At 42.4% G+C, this 12,832-nt stretch overlaps 2 protein-coding genes across 2 annotated transcripts; both read right to left on the bottom strand.

Moving 5' to 3' along the window:
- Positions 1–619: 619 nt before the first annotated feature.
- On the bottom strand, positions 620–8,115 carry trim45 (tripartite motif containing 45). The gene is made up of 8 exons (XM_074694937.1): positions 7,386–8,115; positions 5,611–5,899; positions 5,356–5,501; positions 4,957–5,273; positions 2,121–2,250; positions 1,764–1,878; positions 1,483–1,609; positions 620–1,397 (listed from the first exon to the last, which is right to left on the bottom strand). Exons 1-8 carry the CDS (start codon positions 7,847–7,849, stop codon positions 1,243–1,245), a joined length of 1,743 nt encoding a protein of 580 aa, XP_074551038.1. The 5' UTR covers positions 7,850–8,115; the 3' UTR covers positions 620–1,242.
- Positions 8,116–8,728: 613 nt separating this feature from the next.
- On the bottom strand, positions 8,729–12,316 carry vtcn1 (V-set domain containing T cell activation inhibitor 1). Its single transcript, XM_074694938.1, has 5 exons — positions 12,285–12,316; positions 10,204–10,268; positions 9,310–9,669; positions 8,964–9,215; positions 8,729–8,841 (listed from the first exon to the last, which is right to left on the bottom strand). The coding sequence occupies exons 1-5, from the start codon at positions 12,314–12,316 to the stop codon at positions 8,729–8,731; spliced, it is 822 nt and encodes a 273-aa protein (XP_074551039.1).
- Between the last annotated feature and the right edge of the window lie 516 nt (positions 12,317–12,832).

The raw sequence follows: 12,832 nt of genomic DNA on the forward strand, positions 1-12,832 counted from the left end.
AAAGTACATGTTAGTTTCACAGTTTTCTGACTTATATGTTCAGTGTTTAGGACAAAAAAAAAACAGTTTTTAGCACCTCAAACTTTCCCCGAGTGGTCACTTGAGGAACTGCAGTCTTCTGGGTCTCAATGTTGGCTTCATTTCTCAGCACTGGAGGCTGCAGCTTGGTTCAGGGGCTGTTTACACAACAACGGTTTTAGGGTGAAACGCAAAAGTTTTGTTGTGTTTCAGCCTCGCGTTTACACAGAAACTACCTACAACGCAAACTTTTGAAAACGGCCTCCTGAGTGGGATTTTTCTGAAACGCTGCCGACACCGTTGCTGTGTAAACAGTAAGCCGGCGTTTAGTGAAAACACTGACGTCACACAAGCGCACATAACAGGAAAACAGTACCGATCGTCGCAAACTACCGTGGTGAGCTTGTGCCGCTGAATCTGCTGACTGTCTTTATACAAAATGAGCATCTGTTGCTCCACTTTTTAACTTTGTATTCCCCGATACACCAGATGATCAGCTCAACTCTACTTTGGTGGAGATCTCCCAAAAGCTGCTTCTGGACAAGACAGTTATAGCACCACCTACAGGCCGGGCATGCTTACTACAGCGTTTTCAGTCCCTCTGCGTTTCCGTGTAAACGCAGATTTTTAACTGCGTTTTAGCGTTTTTAGATGAAACGTTGTCGTGTAAACGGGGCCTCAGTTGGACGTTGTTGGATCAACCGGGCACTAATTTATGCCAAAGAAAACAAATCTCAACAAAAAAACTTCTTATTTCAACAGCTGCTGACTCCTCAGGTAGACTCAGGGCTTGTAGCGGTCGGTGAGGAGGCGAATTATGAGCCATGGGTGAAAATGAAAATCGATTTTTATTTAACTCCAAGAAAATGACCACAGTGGTTCGTTAAGGGTGATATTCATCTTGTGTCCGCCCAGTCAGATCTCTTCTGCAGTCGCCCCCTGTAGGTTGTTAGAAACCCTGCAGCTTTAAGGCACTTTAGTGTTGACGTTGATGTTTGTTTTGCTCCTGATTGTCCTCTGGTCCCATCCAGACCTTCACCAGCCAGAGTGAAAGTGTGACGCAGACTCTGACGTGTCCTCAGAGTCTCACTTCCCTTGTCTGACCTTTTCAAGTCTGCTCCAGATTTACATCAGAAACCTTTCTTCCCCTCAGCTCTTACCTGCCTGTTGCTACCGTCCGTCATTAACTTGCATCATCCTCACAGGCATCACCCGTGTGTCACCTCACAGCTCCACGGTCCGCAGGTGACTGCGAGGGGAAACTGCAGCCAGCACGCTCTGAGGCAAACACTCGGACTGCTCCACGGTGCTGCCACAACACGACCAGTGGGGCTTCCCTGGGTGTCCTTTGTGACTGTGACCACAGCCTTTGAATCCTCCTGCACACAGACAGACAGAGAGGAAGAGACAAACTGTAAAAACTGTGCCTCTCAGTGGACACTTGGTGGGATTTCCTCCACGTACCTGGCATGGTTCCTGGGCAGCCGCAGCGAGCCTCTTTGGCCCCTCCGCTGGAGCAGAAGGAGCAGCAGTGAAACGTCCCGCTGTGCTGCCTCAGCTTCCTCTTCACGGTCAGCGTGAACGGAGAGCCCTGCAGGAACGAAACGAGATGACGTGACGAAAAAGAAACTCTCCAACCCATCACTTTATGACGTAACCAGCAGAAAAACTTCCTGATTGGCGACTTTAAGAGGATAATATCTTAATAAACTCCTCTTATTGTTAGACTTTATTGTTTTTTGTACCTTGACATGTTGGGCTTTGACACAAACCCACACTGAGTAGACTCCTGGCTCCTCAGGTGTGTATGAAACTCTGTACGATCCATCGTTGTTGTCAACCACCGTCGTCTCCAGCATGCTGAGAGAAAACAAAACAGATCATTCAGTTAAAAATTCATCATTAATGCAAACAAACAGGTCTTCAGATTGTAAATTATTGACATCTGATCCAGCTTTTAACGCCAGTGATGAGCCGGCTCACGCTGCCCACCTGTCACCGCTGATCTCAGGGGGCAGGAGGAGCCGTGTGGTTGTTAGTTTCAGGATGATTCAGCGAAATGAAGAAACATTGATCTCACTAAGTTACGCCAACACACTCACTTGTTCTTCCTCTCCACGTGGACGATGCTGACCAGGATGTTTTCTCCGCCCCGGGCCACCTGTTCCCCCGCGGAGTCTCTGCACACCAGGGTGAAGTGACCCGGCTGCCCCTCTCGGCCTCTCTGCACACCTGTGACGAGAGGTCAAAGGTCACGGGCATGTGTGTATTCATAGTCAGTGATGACGCAAAGAAAAAGACAGAAAACAGGAGTGGCAGATTTTTTTTTTACAAACACAAAGGCCAGAAAATTGAAAGTGAAAACTTTTCACACAGGCTGCAATAGTACGGAAGCCCTAAAGGTCATATTTTCTCCATTTCCTTGAGATGATGAGTAAATTTTAGGGCTGCAAATGATGATTATTTTTCATGTTGACTAATCTTTTGGTTATTGTGTCTAATTAGTCTGTTAAACAAATCATTTGGCAGACTATTTTGGATCCCTGTTTCATTCTTCCTGCTTAGCAAACATTGCAAGAGCGCGGCCATGAAAGGAGAGTTTGAGGTCAGGCAGTTTGCCACTTCCTGTAGCGAACTGCAGACACAGATAATTTTTTACAAGAGGATATTTGAATTTTTAATTAAAAATAATAATAATAATATGTGTTGCTGCTTCAATTCCTGCATCAGCAAATTTTTATGTTCCACATAACAGAATAGAATAGAGCTTAATTTGTCATTGCAACAAGTACAGTGAAATTGCAAATGGATTAATAAATCAATGAATTCTATTCTATTCTATTCTATTCTAATTTATTATATTATATTATATTATATTATATTATATTATATTATATTATATTATATTATTTTATATTATATTATATTATATTATATTATATTATATTATATTATATTATATTATATTATATTATATTATTTTATTTTATATTATATTATATTATATTATATTATATTATATTATTATTGATATAAATTAGAATTAATTTTATTATTAAAATTTATTTTATTTTATTTTTACCTAATTTTTATAAATAAATTTATAATGGATTATGTCAACTAATCTTTGCAGCTCCAGTAAGTTTGAGTTGTTTTCACTGCAAAAAAATCTAATCTTACCAAGTGTTTTTGTCTTATTTTCAGTAGAAAATGTATGTGACAAAATGAGGTCTGAATTGCTTGTAACAAGTAAAAAATAAATCTGCCAATGGAACAAGAGAAAAATTACTTGTATTGAGACATTTTTCTAGTTTCAAAACATTTTTCTGGACTAGTTAGGTGAAGATATTGAGTGAGATATTTTATTTTGCGAAAGTAGCAAACGCCACAAAAAACACAAAAAAAAGCAGAAAACCGTTTTGTTATTTATGATCTTGAGAAAACAAGTTAAGTTTCTCAAAATAAGATAAGTTATTTTGTTATTGAACAAAATTTGCTGGAGATAACAAAAAAAAAAAAAAATTAATGTGTCTAATTTTGACCATTTAGGGCTTCCGTAGAAATAGAGGCTAAGCATGATTTTCCTTATTTAAATCCAGTGGCATTTTTAATGATCAATTAGGTCATTATGACATCATTAAAAAGTCAAGTGAAGGTTAAAAACTTAATGTGTCACAGTTTCCCAAAGCCCAGGAAGTTGACCAAACATCACTTTTCATAAACTTTATGTTTTCTACCTGCTCATTACAAGTTAACTTCACATTTGACATCACAAAAGATCTTTGTCCTCCCTCCCTGGTGCTCCAAAAATGTTGATTATTCCCTCCTCTGCTCTGTTACAGTCTGTACTCGTCTAATAGGTGTGAATTATCTGAGGATTTATGTGTGTGTGTGTGTGTGTCGTCTAACCCGAGCAAACCAGCAGCTGCTCCCATCACAGACACAGCTGTTACAACCCACTGCAAACCCTCTCATCACACACACACACACACACACACACACACACACACACACACTCATTGAAACACGAGTCAAACTTTGATAAATATAACACACACATCTTTATCTTCCTCCTTGAACAGAGTCACTAATCCGCTGAGGCTCATGAGAGGGACAAACACCTTACAGGTAGAATGAGCAGGATTTAGCTCAAGCAGCCACACTTTGGAGTTTACACACCACACGAGGAGCTTTAAACACACACACACACACTAAAATACACAGCGTGCATGAATGGAAAGTTCACAGCTTGGCAGACAGATTTGTGTGGCCCTAAAGAAATAAAATGTACTCGGTATAAAACAGACTCCAGCAAAACCCCGAGACAAACACTTGACACAAAGCCAAGACGGCACTTTGGGCAAACACGACAACAATACACTTCCAAAGCTCTTATTTGCTGTGGTTTTCGATTTCCCGCTCAGGTAAACAACTCAAAGCAGACAGAAGCTGCTACAAATCTCTTAGGCTCTGCGAATGTGTGTGTGTGTGGGAGACATTTACAGAGACAGTAGTTTTAAATTATCATCGATCTGCCTTAAATACTTGACTCTGATTGGTTGAAGCTCTTAAAATCAATCAGGTGTTGATGTTTCTCTACCTTTATTAAACCCTGAGGTCATTTTCTTCTGTCTTCTTTCACTTGTTTTCAGCCTCTGTGTGTGTGTGTGTGTGTGTGTGTGTGTGTGTGTGTGTGTGTGTGTGTGTGTGTGTGTGTGTGTGTGTGTGTGTGTGTGTGTGTGTGTAAACATCCCCTGAGTGCACTGCCTCCAGGCCTGCTCAGTCACCTCCACATTCCTCAGGTCTCGCAGGAATTTGTGCCTTTGAACCGAAGCAGGAAGCTAACGACAGTCTTTAACCGCGACAGGAGGACTTTGTTTACACCTGGTCCCCTGAAATCCTAAAGAGCTGGAGCTCGTTTCATGACGGTTCGTTTACCTTCCCCTTCGATGGTGCATTTGCTGAGATCCACCGTCTTAGAGTTGATCACGCCGACCACCGGGTAGCCCTCCACCTCCCCCGCAGGCTCCCTGGGCAGAAAGCTGATGCTGTTGCTGTCGTCAGGGGCGACGGCTGATGGGTGAGGGTCGTAGCTGCTCTCCGCCAGGCTGGTCAGCCTCCTCAGGGTCACACCTTTGGCGCTCAGGATCTCAGCATCCGAGCCGAGGTTGAGGAGTCTCTCTGCAAACTCCACGCCGCCGCTGACGTCAAGCAGGGCCTGCTGTAGCTGCGCCCTCTGGAGGTGGAGCTGGTTCCTGGAAATATGGAGCAGAATGAAAACACAAGGAACATTTTCTCAAATTGAATGATGAGGAGCTGTTGCTGGTTTCGTCGTACCTGCGCTGGACACGGAGCTCCTCCAGGCGGCGCAGCAGAGACAGGCAGTGAGCCTCCACAGCGCTGGCGTAGGCTCGTGCAAACGCTCTTACTTCACCAGCTGTTGCATCCACCCGTGCCTGCAAAGCATCCTGGGAAACATCCACCTTTGACAGAGCAGAGAGAGGACTGAGTTTTACTCTGGAGAAGGATCTCTTGCTCAAAAACACACACACGTTATCATGGAGATAGATTATTAAGCCGCTCCCTCAGCACCTTCTGCAGCGAGTCCCTCAGACGCTCCAGGCGAGGGCGCAGCCGCACTGTGACCAACTCTCGGATGCGGTCTCCATGACGATCAATGACATCGCTGGTAGGGCAGCAGCGGTGGTCACGGTGCAGTGTGGCTGCACACTCCAGGCAGACAGGCAGGTCGCAGGGCTGACAGAAAAGGCGGAGCTCCTGACCCGGGTGGAGGGCGCAGAGGACGGGACGGCAGAGACGACCGCGAGACTTCAGCTCCTCCAGACGCTGAATGGAGTGAGAGGATGTTCGCTTCTGACGCCTGAAGGTGGAGGAAATGAGACTTTAGGCACAACACGCACGGAAAACATGGAGAGAATACAGGTATTTTCCATAGCAGGAACCTTTCCAAGGAATTAGGAACTTTTTGAAGAATTCTGTGCGTTTAAAAGCAAGACCAAGGGTCCTAATTTAGTCCTGGGGTCAATGTCGTGCATGAGGGGGTGGCAGGGGGCAGTTTCCCCACCTTGTGGTCAAATTGTTGAAAAACACTCATCCAAGTGCCCAACTGGTTGGAAAATGTGCTAAACTACCCCTTTAATAGCAAAATGAGGGGGTTACTCCCCCTTGTGGCCAAATTGTTGAAAAATGGGAGCTAAAATCTTCCTTAGAGGGCAAAACACACGCTTAAGTGCAAGCTTAGGAGATGAGACATGCCCTTAAAGAGCAACTCTGTTTTTTTGACACCTGGACCTTATTTATAGGTGTGTGCATGCTCATATACTCACTCAGACAAACATCGTGCAGCTCGGAGTCTTTCAGAAGTTATTTAGATCCAACCGATTTTGGCCACATTTAGCGAGGGCCACGGCAAGGGAGCTTCAGCGCGGGACATGATCTCTGCAAAATCTCTCATTTCAGCTATTTTTTTTCATCCATCGCCAGTGTTATCATAAAGTCAGCTCATCTACCATCTTTAAGTGCCTTTCAGGAGCCAAAATGCACGCTACGCTACCAGCTCAGCAGCCGAAACATGCTTAAGTGCCCTTGTGGGAGCCAAAACACATGCTAAGGTGCCCTCTTCAGTGGCACAAATGAGGGGGTCACTCCCTCTCGTGGCCAAAAAATTGAAAAACAAGAGCTTAAGTGCCCACTCAGAGGCCAAAGCATGCGCTAAAGTGCCCTTTCAATGCCAAAACATGCCGAAGTCCCCTAGTGGGAGCCATCACGTGCTAAGGTGCCCTGTTTAGTGGCACAAATGAGGAGGTCACTGCCTCTTGTGGCCAAGTTGTTGAAAAAACAAGCACTAAAGGGCCTGCTCAGAGGCCAAAATCCCCTCATTGGGGCCAAAACATATGCTAAGGTGCCCTCCTGGTTGGTAAAACACACTAAATTGCCCCTTTGTCTGGTTAAAACATGATAAACTGCCCTCTTGGTTGGTAAAAATGAGGGGGTTGCTCCCCTTCATGGCCCAAGTATTGAAAAACAAGAGCTAAAGTCTCCACTTAGATGCTAAAATGTGCACTAAAGTGCCCCTGTGGGAGCCAAAACTTGTGCTAAAGTGCCCTCAAAACTTCCTCCTTTGGTGGTTAAAATGTGATAAACTGACCTCTTTTTTCTTATTTATTTGTTAATTTTTTATTTTTACCCCAAAAAGTCTGCACGCCACTGCCTGGTGTAGTCAACATCAACATTATGGGTACAGAACTTTTAACACTTTTTTTTTTTTTTTTTAAGTCATTTAAATTAAAAAATCAAGTCAGGTAGAGCAGAAAAGAAAGGATAAAATCAGTCAGGTGAGTGTTTACCTGTGTGCCTGGCAGCAGAACTCGCACAGGTTGACGCTGCAGACCTCACAGCGGCTCTCGGCGCCTCCTTCCCCACATAAGTCGCATCCCAGCGGGCCGTCCGTCACCAGAGTCTCCAGGAAGACTTCATCCAGAGCCAGGTGGTCCGTGCTCAGCCCCTGAGGTCCGGATAGAGGCAGATCCACCTCAGAGTCACAGTCCGGGCAGAGAACCGTGACAGTAACGGGTCGGCCCTCCTTTACTCCCCCCATCCGGATCTCCGGAGAGTCTCTGGGTGAAGACACCGAGAAGGGCTCCAGCTGGCTGATACAGTCCGAGCAGAAGGTGTGCAGGCAGGGGAGGATTTTCGGGTCCCGGTAGAGGCGTTTACACACATTACAAACCGCTTTAGGATTCACAACAGATCCGTTTGGTTCTTCCTCTGAGGTCAAAGACTTCTGTTCTCTGTTTTCTGACTCAGACATTTTCAGTTTGTGCTGTTTTCCGACACCAAAAACAAACCAATGAATCCCACCATGAAGCCCACCGAGCCCCACAAACTTCCCACAAACTCACAGAAAACTTTTCCCAAACTTTTTCCTTGCGACAAAACCTCCTAGATCAAACTACAACATCATTTTTCTACATGTAGAAAACAAAAATATGATTTATCCACTCAAATGTGAAAAACCTGAGAAGTTGGAGTTCCACTTTTTCTTCGAGGAAAGTCTGTGCTGCGTTCAAAGCACTGTGGGACATTTGACACCTCGCTCACTAACAGACCAATAGGATTTTCAGGCTGACTTTTGGAGGTGGTCCGAGGACTTGCCAGGACTCTGACTGACCCCATCTACTGGCAGGAAGATATAAAGGATTTTTTACTGAATGCAATTTTTTTTTTTTAAATGTTTAAAAAAAAAAGAGGGCCAAAAACAAAACAAAACCAATATTTCACACTTTTATTCACGAGAAATTCAGATGGTATGGTTGTAGCTTATCTCTCTTAAAAGTTACAAAATGTGAAGAAAGGCAGGCATAAGCAATGTAAAAAGTGTTTTTATTGCACTTATTTTGTTTTTAAAGAGGGGTCGAAGTCATATATATTGATAATTTATGTGCCTTTTTCTATTTTATATTCAAGTTATCTTGTGTATTCCAATATATGAAAAAGACGTAATAATTCAGAAGCATTACCTACAAAATAAAATGAACAAAGCTATTATATTCTAAATTACACAGGCAAAACCGAATAAAGCATTAAATATGTTTTCATGGGGACAGAAGTCTTTTTTTCTGATACAAAAAAAAAATCATAAACCCAGTTAGATTTAAATCTCAAAGTAAACACGCAGAGTTTTTGTCGTTTAGGTCAGGTGATGGATATAGATGATGAAGGCCAGAGTGCTCAGGTAAATGGATGCCAGCAGAGATGACGCAGCACTAAAAGTGATGTATGTCCTCCCAAAAACGTTAGTATCTGTAAAATACACAAGGACAACAAATTTTTAAATCAAAACATACATTTTGCATGAAGATATATATGAGAAAAAAACATGGCTGCAGAATCTAAACCTTGAACAAGAACTGAAAAACCTTTACCTGTTACGGTTGCTTTTGACACGGCGCTCACCAGCTTGTTCTCGATCCTGCAGGTGTACGTATCGCTGATGTTGACCGGCTGCAGCGTGCTGACCAGTCTGTAAATCCCTGCAGAGTTTTGTCTGAAGCTCGTGTTCCCTTTCAGGATGTTCCCGGCCTCGTCCAACCATGTCACGTTTGGTTTGGGGAACCACCTGCTGGCTTCTGCAACCAGGACGCCTTTTAGGAACTTAAACTTCGGGGCTGTAAAGGCTGAGACAGCAGAGCGGGACGTTAAAGTCATGAATCTGGAACTTTTTTTTGTTTGCATTTTCACAGGGATCCATGGCACTGATCTATGACGTACCTGCCGTTCTGAGCTTGATGTTAACCGTCCCTTTGGCTTCAGAGGAGGTGATCCTACAGGTGTACTCCCCTGCATCGCTCTTCCTCACGTCCCTCAGCAGCAAGGAGGCGTTACCTGTGCCCAAAGCCTCTGGAAACACCTTCGTCCTCCCTTTGAACTGAGAGTTCTGGTCCTGGAGCTCATCGGCTCCGTTCTCATAATGATGGACGATTCCTCCCAGATTTGTCTTCTCCCAGATGACCGACACCTCTCTTAGTTTGGCTAGTTCCAGTTTGACATTCAGGGAGCAGCTGAGGATGACGTCCTCACCGAGGTTGGCGATGGGTAAGGTGTTAGTGCTCGTCACTTCCGAGTTAGAGCCTGTGGAACGAGTGTTATTTCAGGAGTATAATCCAGTTCATGATAATCAAGAGAATGACATCATTACCCTGCTCGCTTGGTCATGATGACTCTTCTAAACCTTTACTATAAAAATTGTAAAAAGTATCAAGACCAAACTGATTTAATATGGGCTCTAATGGAGTTTCCTCTGCTTTGGGACTCAGCCTCAAGTGGACACTCATGGTACTGCATCTTTTTTTTTTTTTTACTTCTACATTGCCTTCATCTTTCTAACTGGAGGAAACAGCTGATAAAAACACTGTGAAGCTTCCTTTAACCTCTCCATACAGAGTTCCCAGGGAAATGTCTTGGCTCTGTTCATTATTTACCTACACGTGTAATTGCACTTTCAAACACAAACCTGCTTTCACCTGACTGCTCATCAAACTCAAGAGTCAACATCTTACGAGTTTAGACAAACACAAGGTGCTGAACACACCCCACATGTGCCCTCAGGCCTGGCAGAGCCATCACCACAGATAACAGGTTCTTATAAAGGTAAACAGGTCTTACCTGAGAAGGCCAGGGCGAGGAGGAGGATGATGAGACCTGAGAATAGGACGATGAGGATGATCATGCTGAGTAAACACAAAAACACAAATACAGAGGTATTATATAAGGTGGCACGCTACTGGCTCATAGAAACCAAGACGAGAAACTCCCAGCTACAGAGACTCAGTGTGGGTCAGTGCGTTTCAGTGCAATGATCCTAAACTGTCTTTCTATCAAACTGTATGGTATCATATCAATTCATTCTTTGTGTTATTGTACAATGTTGTACTGTACCCCATCATGCTAAACTGAATTAAACCATATTGTGTGTATCGTTTCAAACAGTATTGTATCATTTCATACAAGACCCCATCACCTTGTTTCGTATCATATCTGGGTACCTACATTTGAAATGATACGGTACCAAAGCCCAGTACCTGGCATTTGGTACCAGTACTCAACAATACCATTTTTTGTGTTTATGTGGTAAAAAATATCTTTTTTTTTTTTTTTTTTTTTTTTTTTTAGAAATAATAAAGCATAAAATTATTTCAATTAAACATTTTTATTCTTCAGTATTTAACCTTGCAATAATGTGTTCAAGTCCAGCATGGAAAATCTCCTACTCTTCCACTCACTCACAGTCACAAGGATGCGTTTAGGTACCTGCACATGGTACCTTTTGATTTTATGTGAATTGATACTCAGTACTTTTGACAGAATTCGGTAATTCGGTGTCCATCCCTCATAATATCGTATTGCACCCTATCATACCAAGTGTTTGTATTGTGTGAAATATTGTATCACCTGGTGTCATACTGATTGCATTGTACCGTACTGTACTGAACCGTATCCTATTAAATTGTATCATCCTGTAAAATACTATGATGTACCGTGCTATATCATACCTTTTTGTATCACACCTTATCATATCATTCCATACTGTACCGTACACAACGTACTGTGTCTTAGCGTACCTTATTGTAATGTACCTTTTCGTATCGTACCTTTATCGTATCGTACCTTTATTGTATCAGACCTTTATCGTATCATCTCTAATGTAATGTATCGTACTGTACCGTATCATATTGTACATATATCATACCTTTTTGTATCACACCTTCTCATATCATTCCATACTGCACCGTACCGTACCGTACTGTACCTTTGCGTACCTTATTGTAACGTTCTTTTATCGTATCATCTTTAATGTAATGTATCGTACTGCACCGTATCATATTGTATTGTATTGTACCCTATCATACCAAGCGTTTGTATTGTGTGCAATATTGTACCACCTGGTGTCATACTGATCGCATTGTACCGCACTGTATTGAACTGTATCCTATTAAAGTGTATCATCCTGTAAAATACTGTGATGTACCGTGCTATATCATACCTTTTTGTATCACACCTTATCATATCATTACATACTGTAACGTACCTTTTCGTATCATGCCTTTATCGTATCACACCTAATGTAATGTATCATACCGTATCGTATCATATTGTACTGTATAATATTGTATCGTACCGTATCATATCGTACTATATCATCTTGATTATCATGTATCAGCAACAACCTTTGGTCTAAAAACATGAAACAATGAGGAAGTGCTAAAATCTGCAGTTCGTCAAGTGTCTGAGGCTGGCCCTGGAAGTACCAGAAACCACATACACATCAAGTCATAAAAGCTACTTTGACGTTTTGATTAAATGTATTTACAGCCTGGGGCAAAAAAATGTCCAGTCTGAAAAGCTGATTTTAGAAACAGACGGGTGACGTCGTGGAAACTATATCCATTAATTTTACAGTCTATGGTTGTATCACAGTGTATCGTACTGGATTGTATTGTATTGCTTCATATCATACCCTAGAAAACCATGCTGTGTCTTTTTGTATCATATACAACCCTTTAGTATTTTACTCTGCTGTACCGTACCAAACCATACTGTACCGCTCAGTGTCATAACAATCATATTGTATGCTTTGTGTTGTAACGTACTGCAGCTTAACATATCAAGACATGATGATTTTTGTTATCAGCTCTTGTCAAAGTCAAATGTTTGTAGTTTTACTTATCCAAACCGGAATACTTCACCTGTAGAAGATGATTTGTCCGAATGAAGCCATGGCTGCTGATAAATCCTCCAGAGAAAAACTAAAAACCTTCCTTTGGCTCAGGTCAAAGGACCACTTGTTCCATTTCTCCTAAATATCCACCATTCCTCTAAAATGGTCCTGTACATGCTCCAGTTTCTTAGAAGACTTGTTCTCTCTCCACAGAAAAACAGATTGCTGTGTCTTTTCTCCTTGCAGCACTTTTAACACGACACCATAAGTAAATATTACCTCTAAGGTGTGTTCCTCACACTTGTTGACGTGAAGTTGTGTTAGTTGGTTTATCTTATCAGGATAAAAGTGCACACAGCTGAATGACTAAAAAAGGATGCTGAGATAAGCCAACCTCCAATCTGCATTTTGCATTACCGTAAGAAAACAAGAGGTATGTTTTATTCAGTTCGTTTTATTTTACAAACTCAGACAAAAATCACATTTCTCTGAAGACACTTCAGTTACAGTTTGGAGTCAGAAGTTTTGTACTTTCTGTGATGTTCCATCATTTTTGGGAGATAGAAAATAATAAAC

Source organism: Halichoeres trimaculatus, unplaced genomic scaffold (assembly GCF_033239565.1).
Source record: "Halichoeres trimaculatus isolate MK-OKI-2021-1 unplaced genomic scaffold, fHalTri1.1 fHalTri1_scaffold_19, whole genome shotgun sequence".
NCBI classification, from domain to species: Eukaryota; Metazoa; Chordata; class Actinopteri; order Labriformes; family Labridae; genus Halichoeres; species Halichoeres trimaculatus.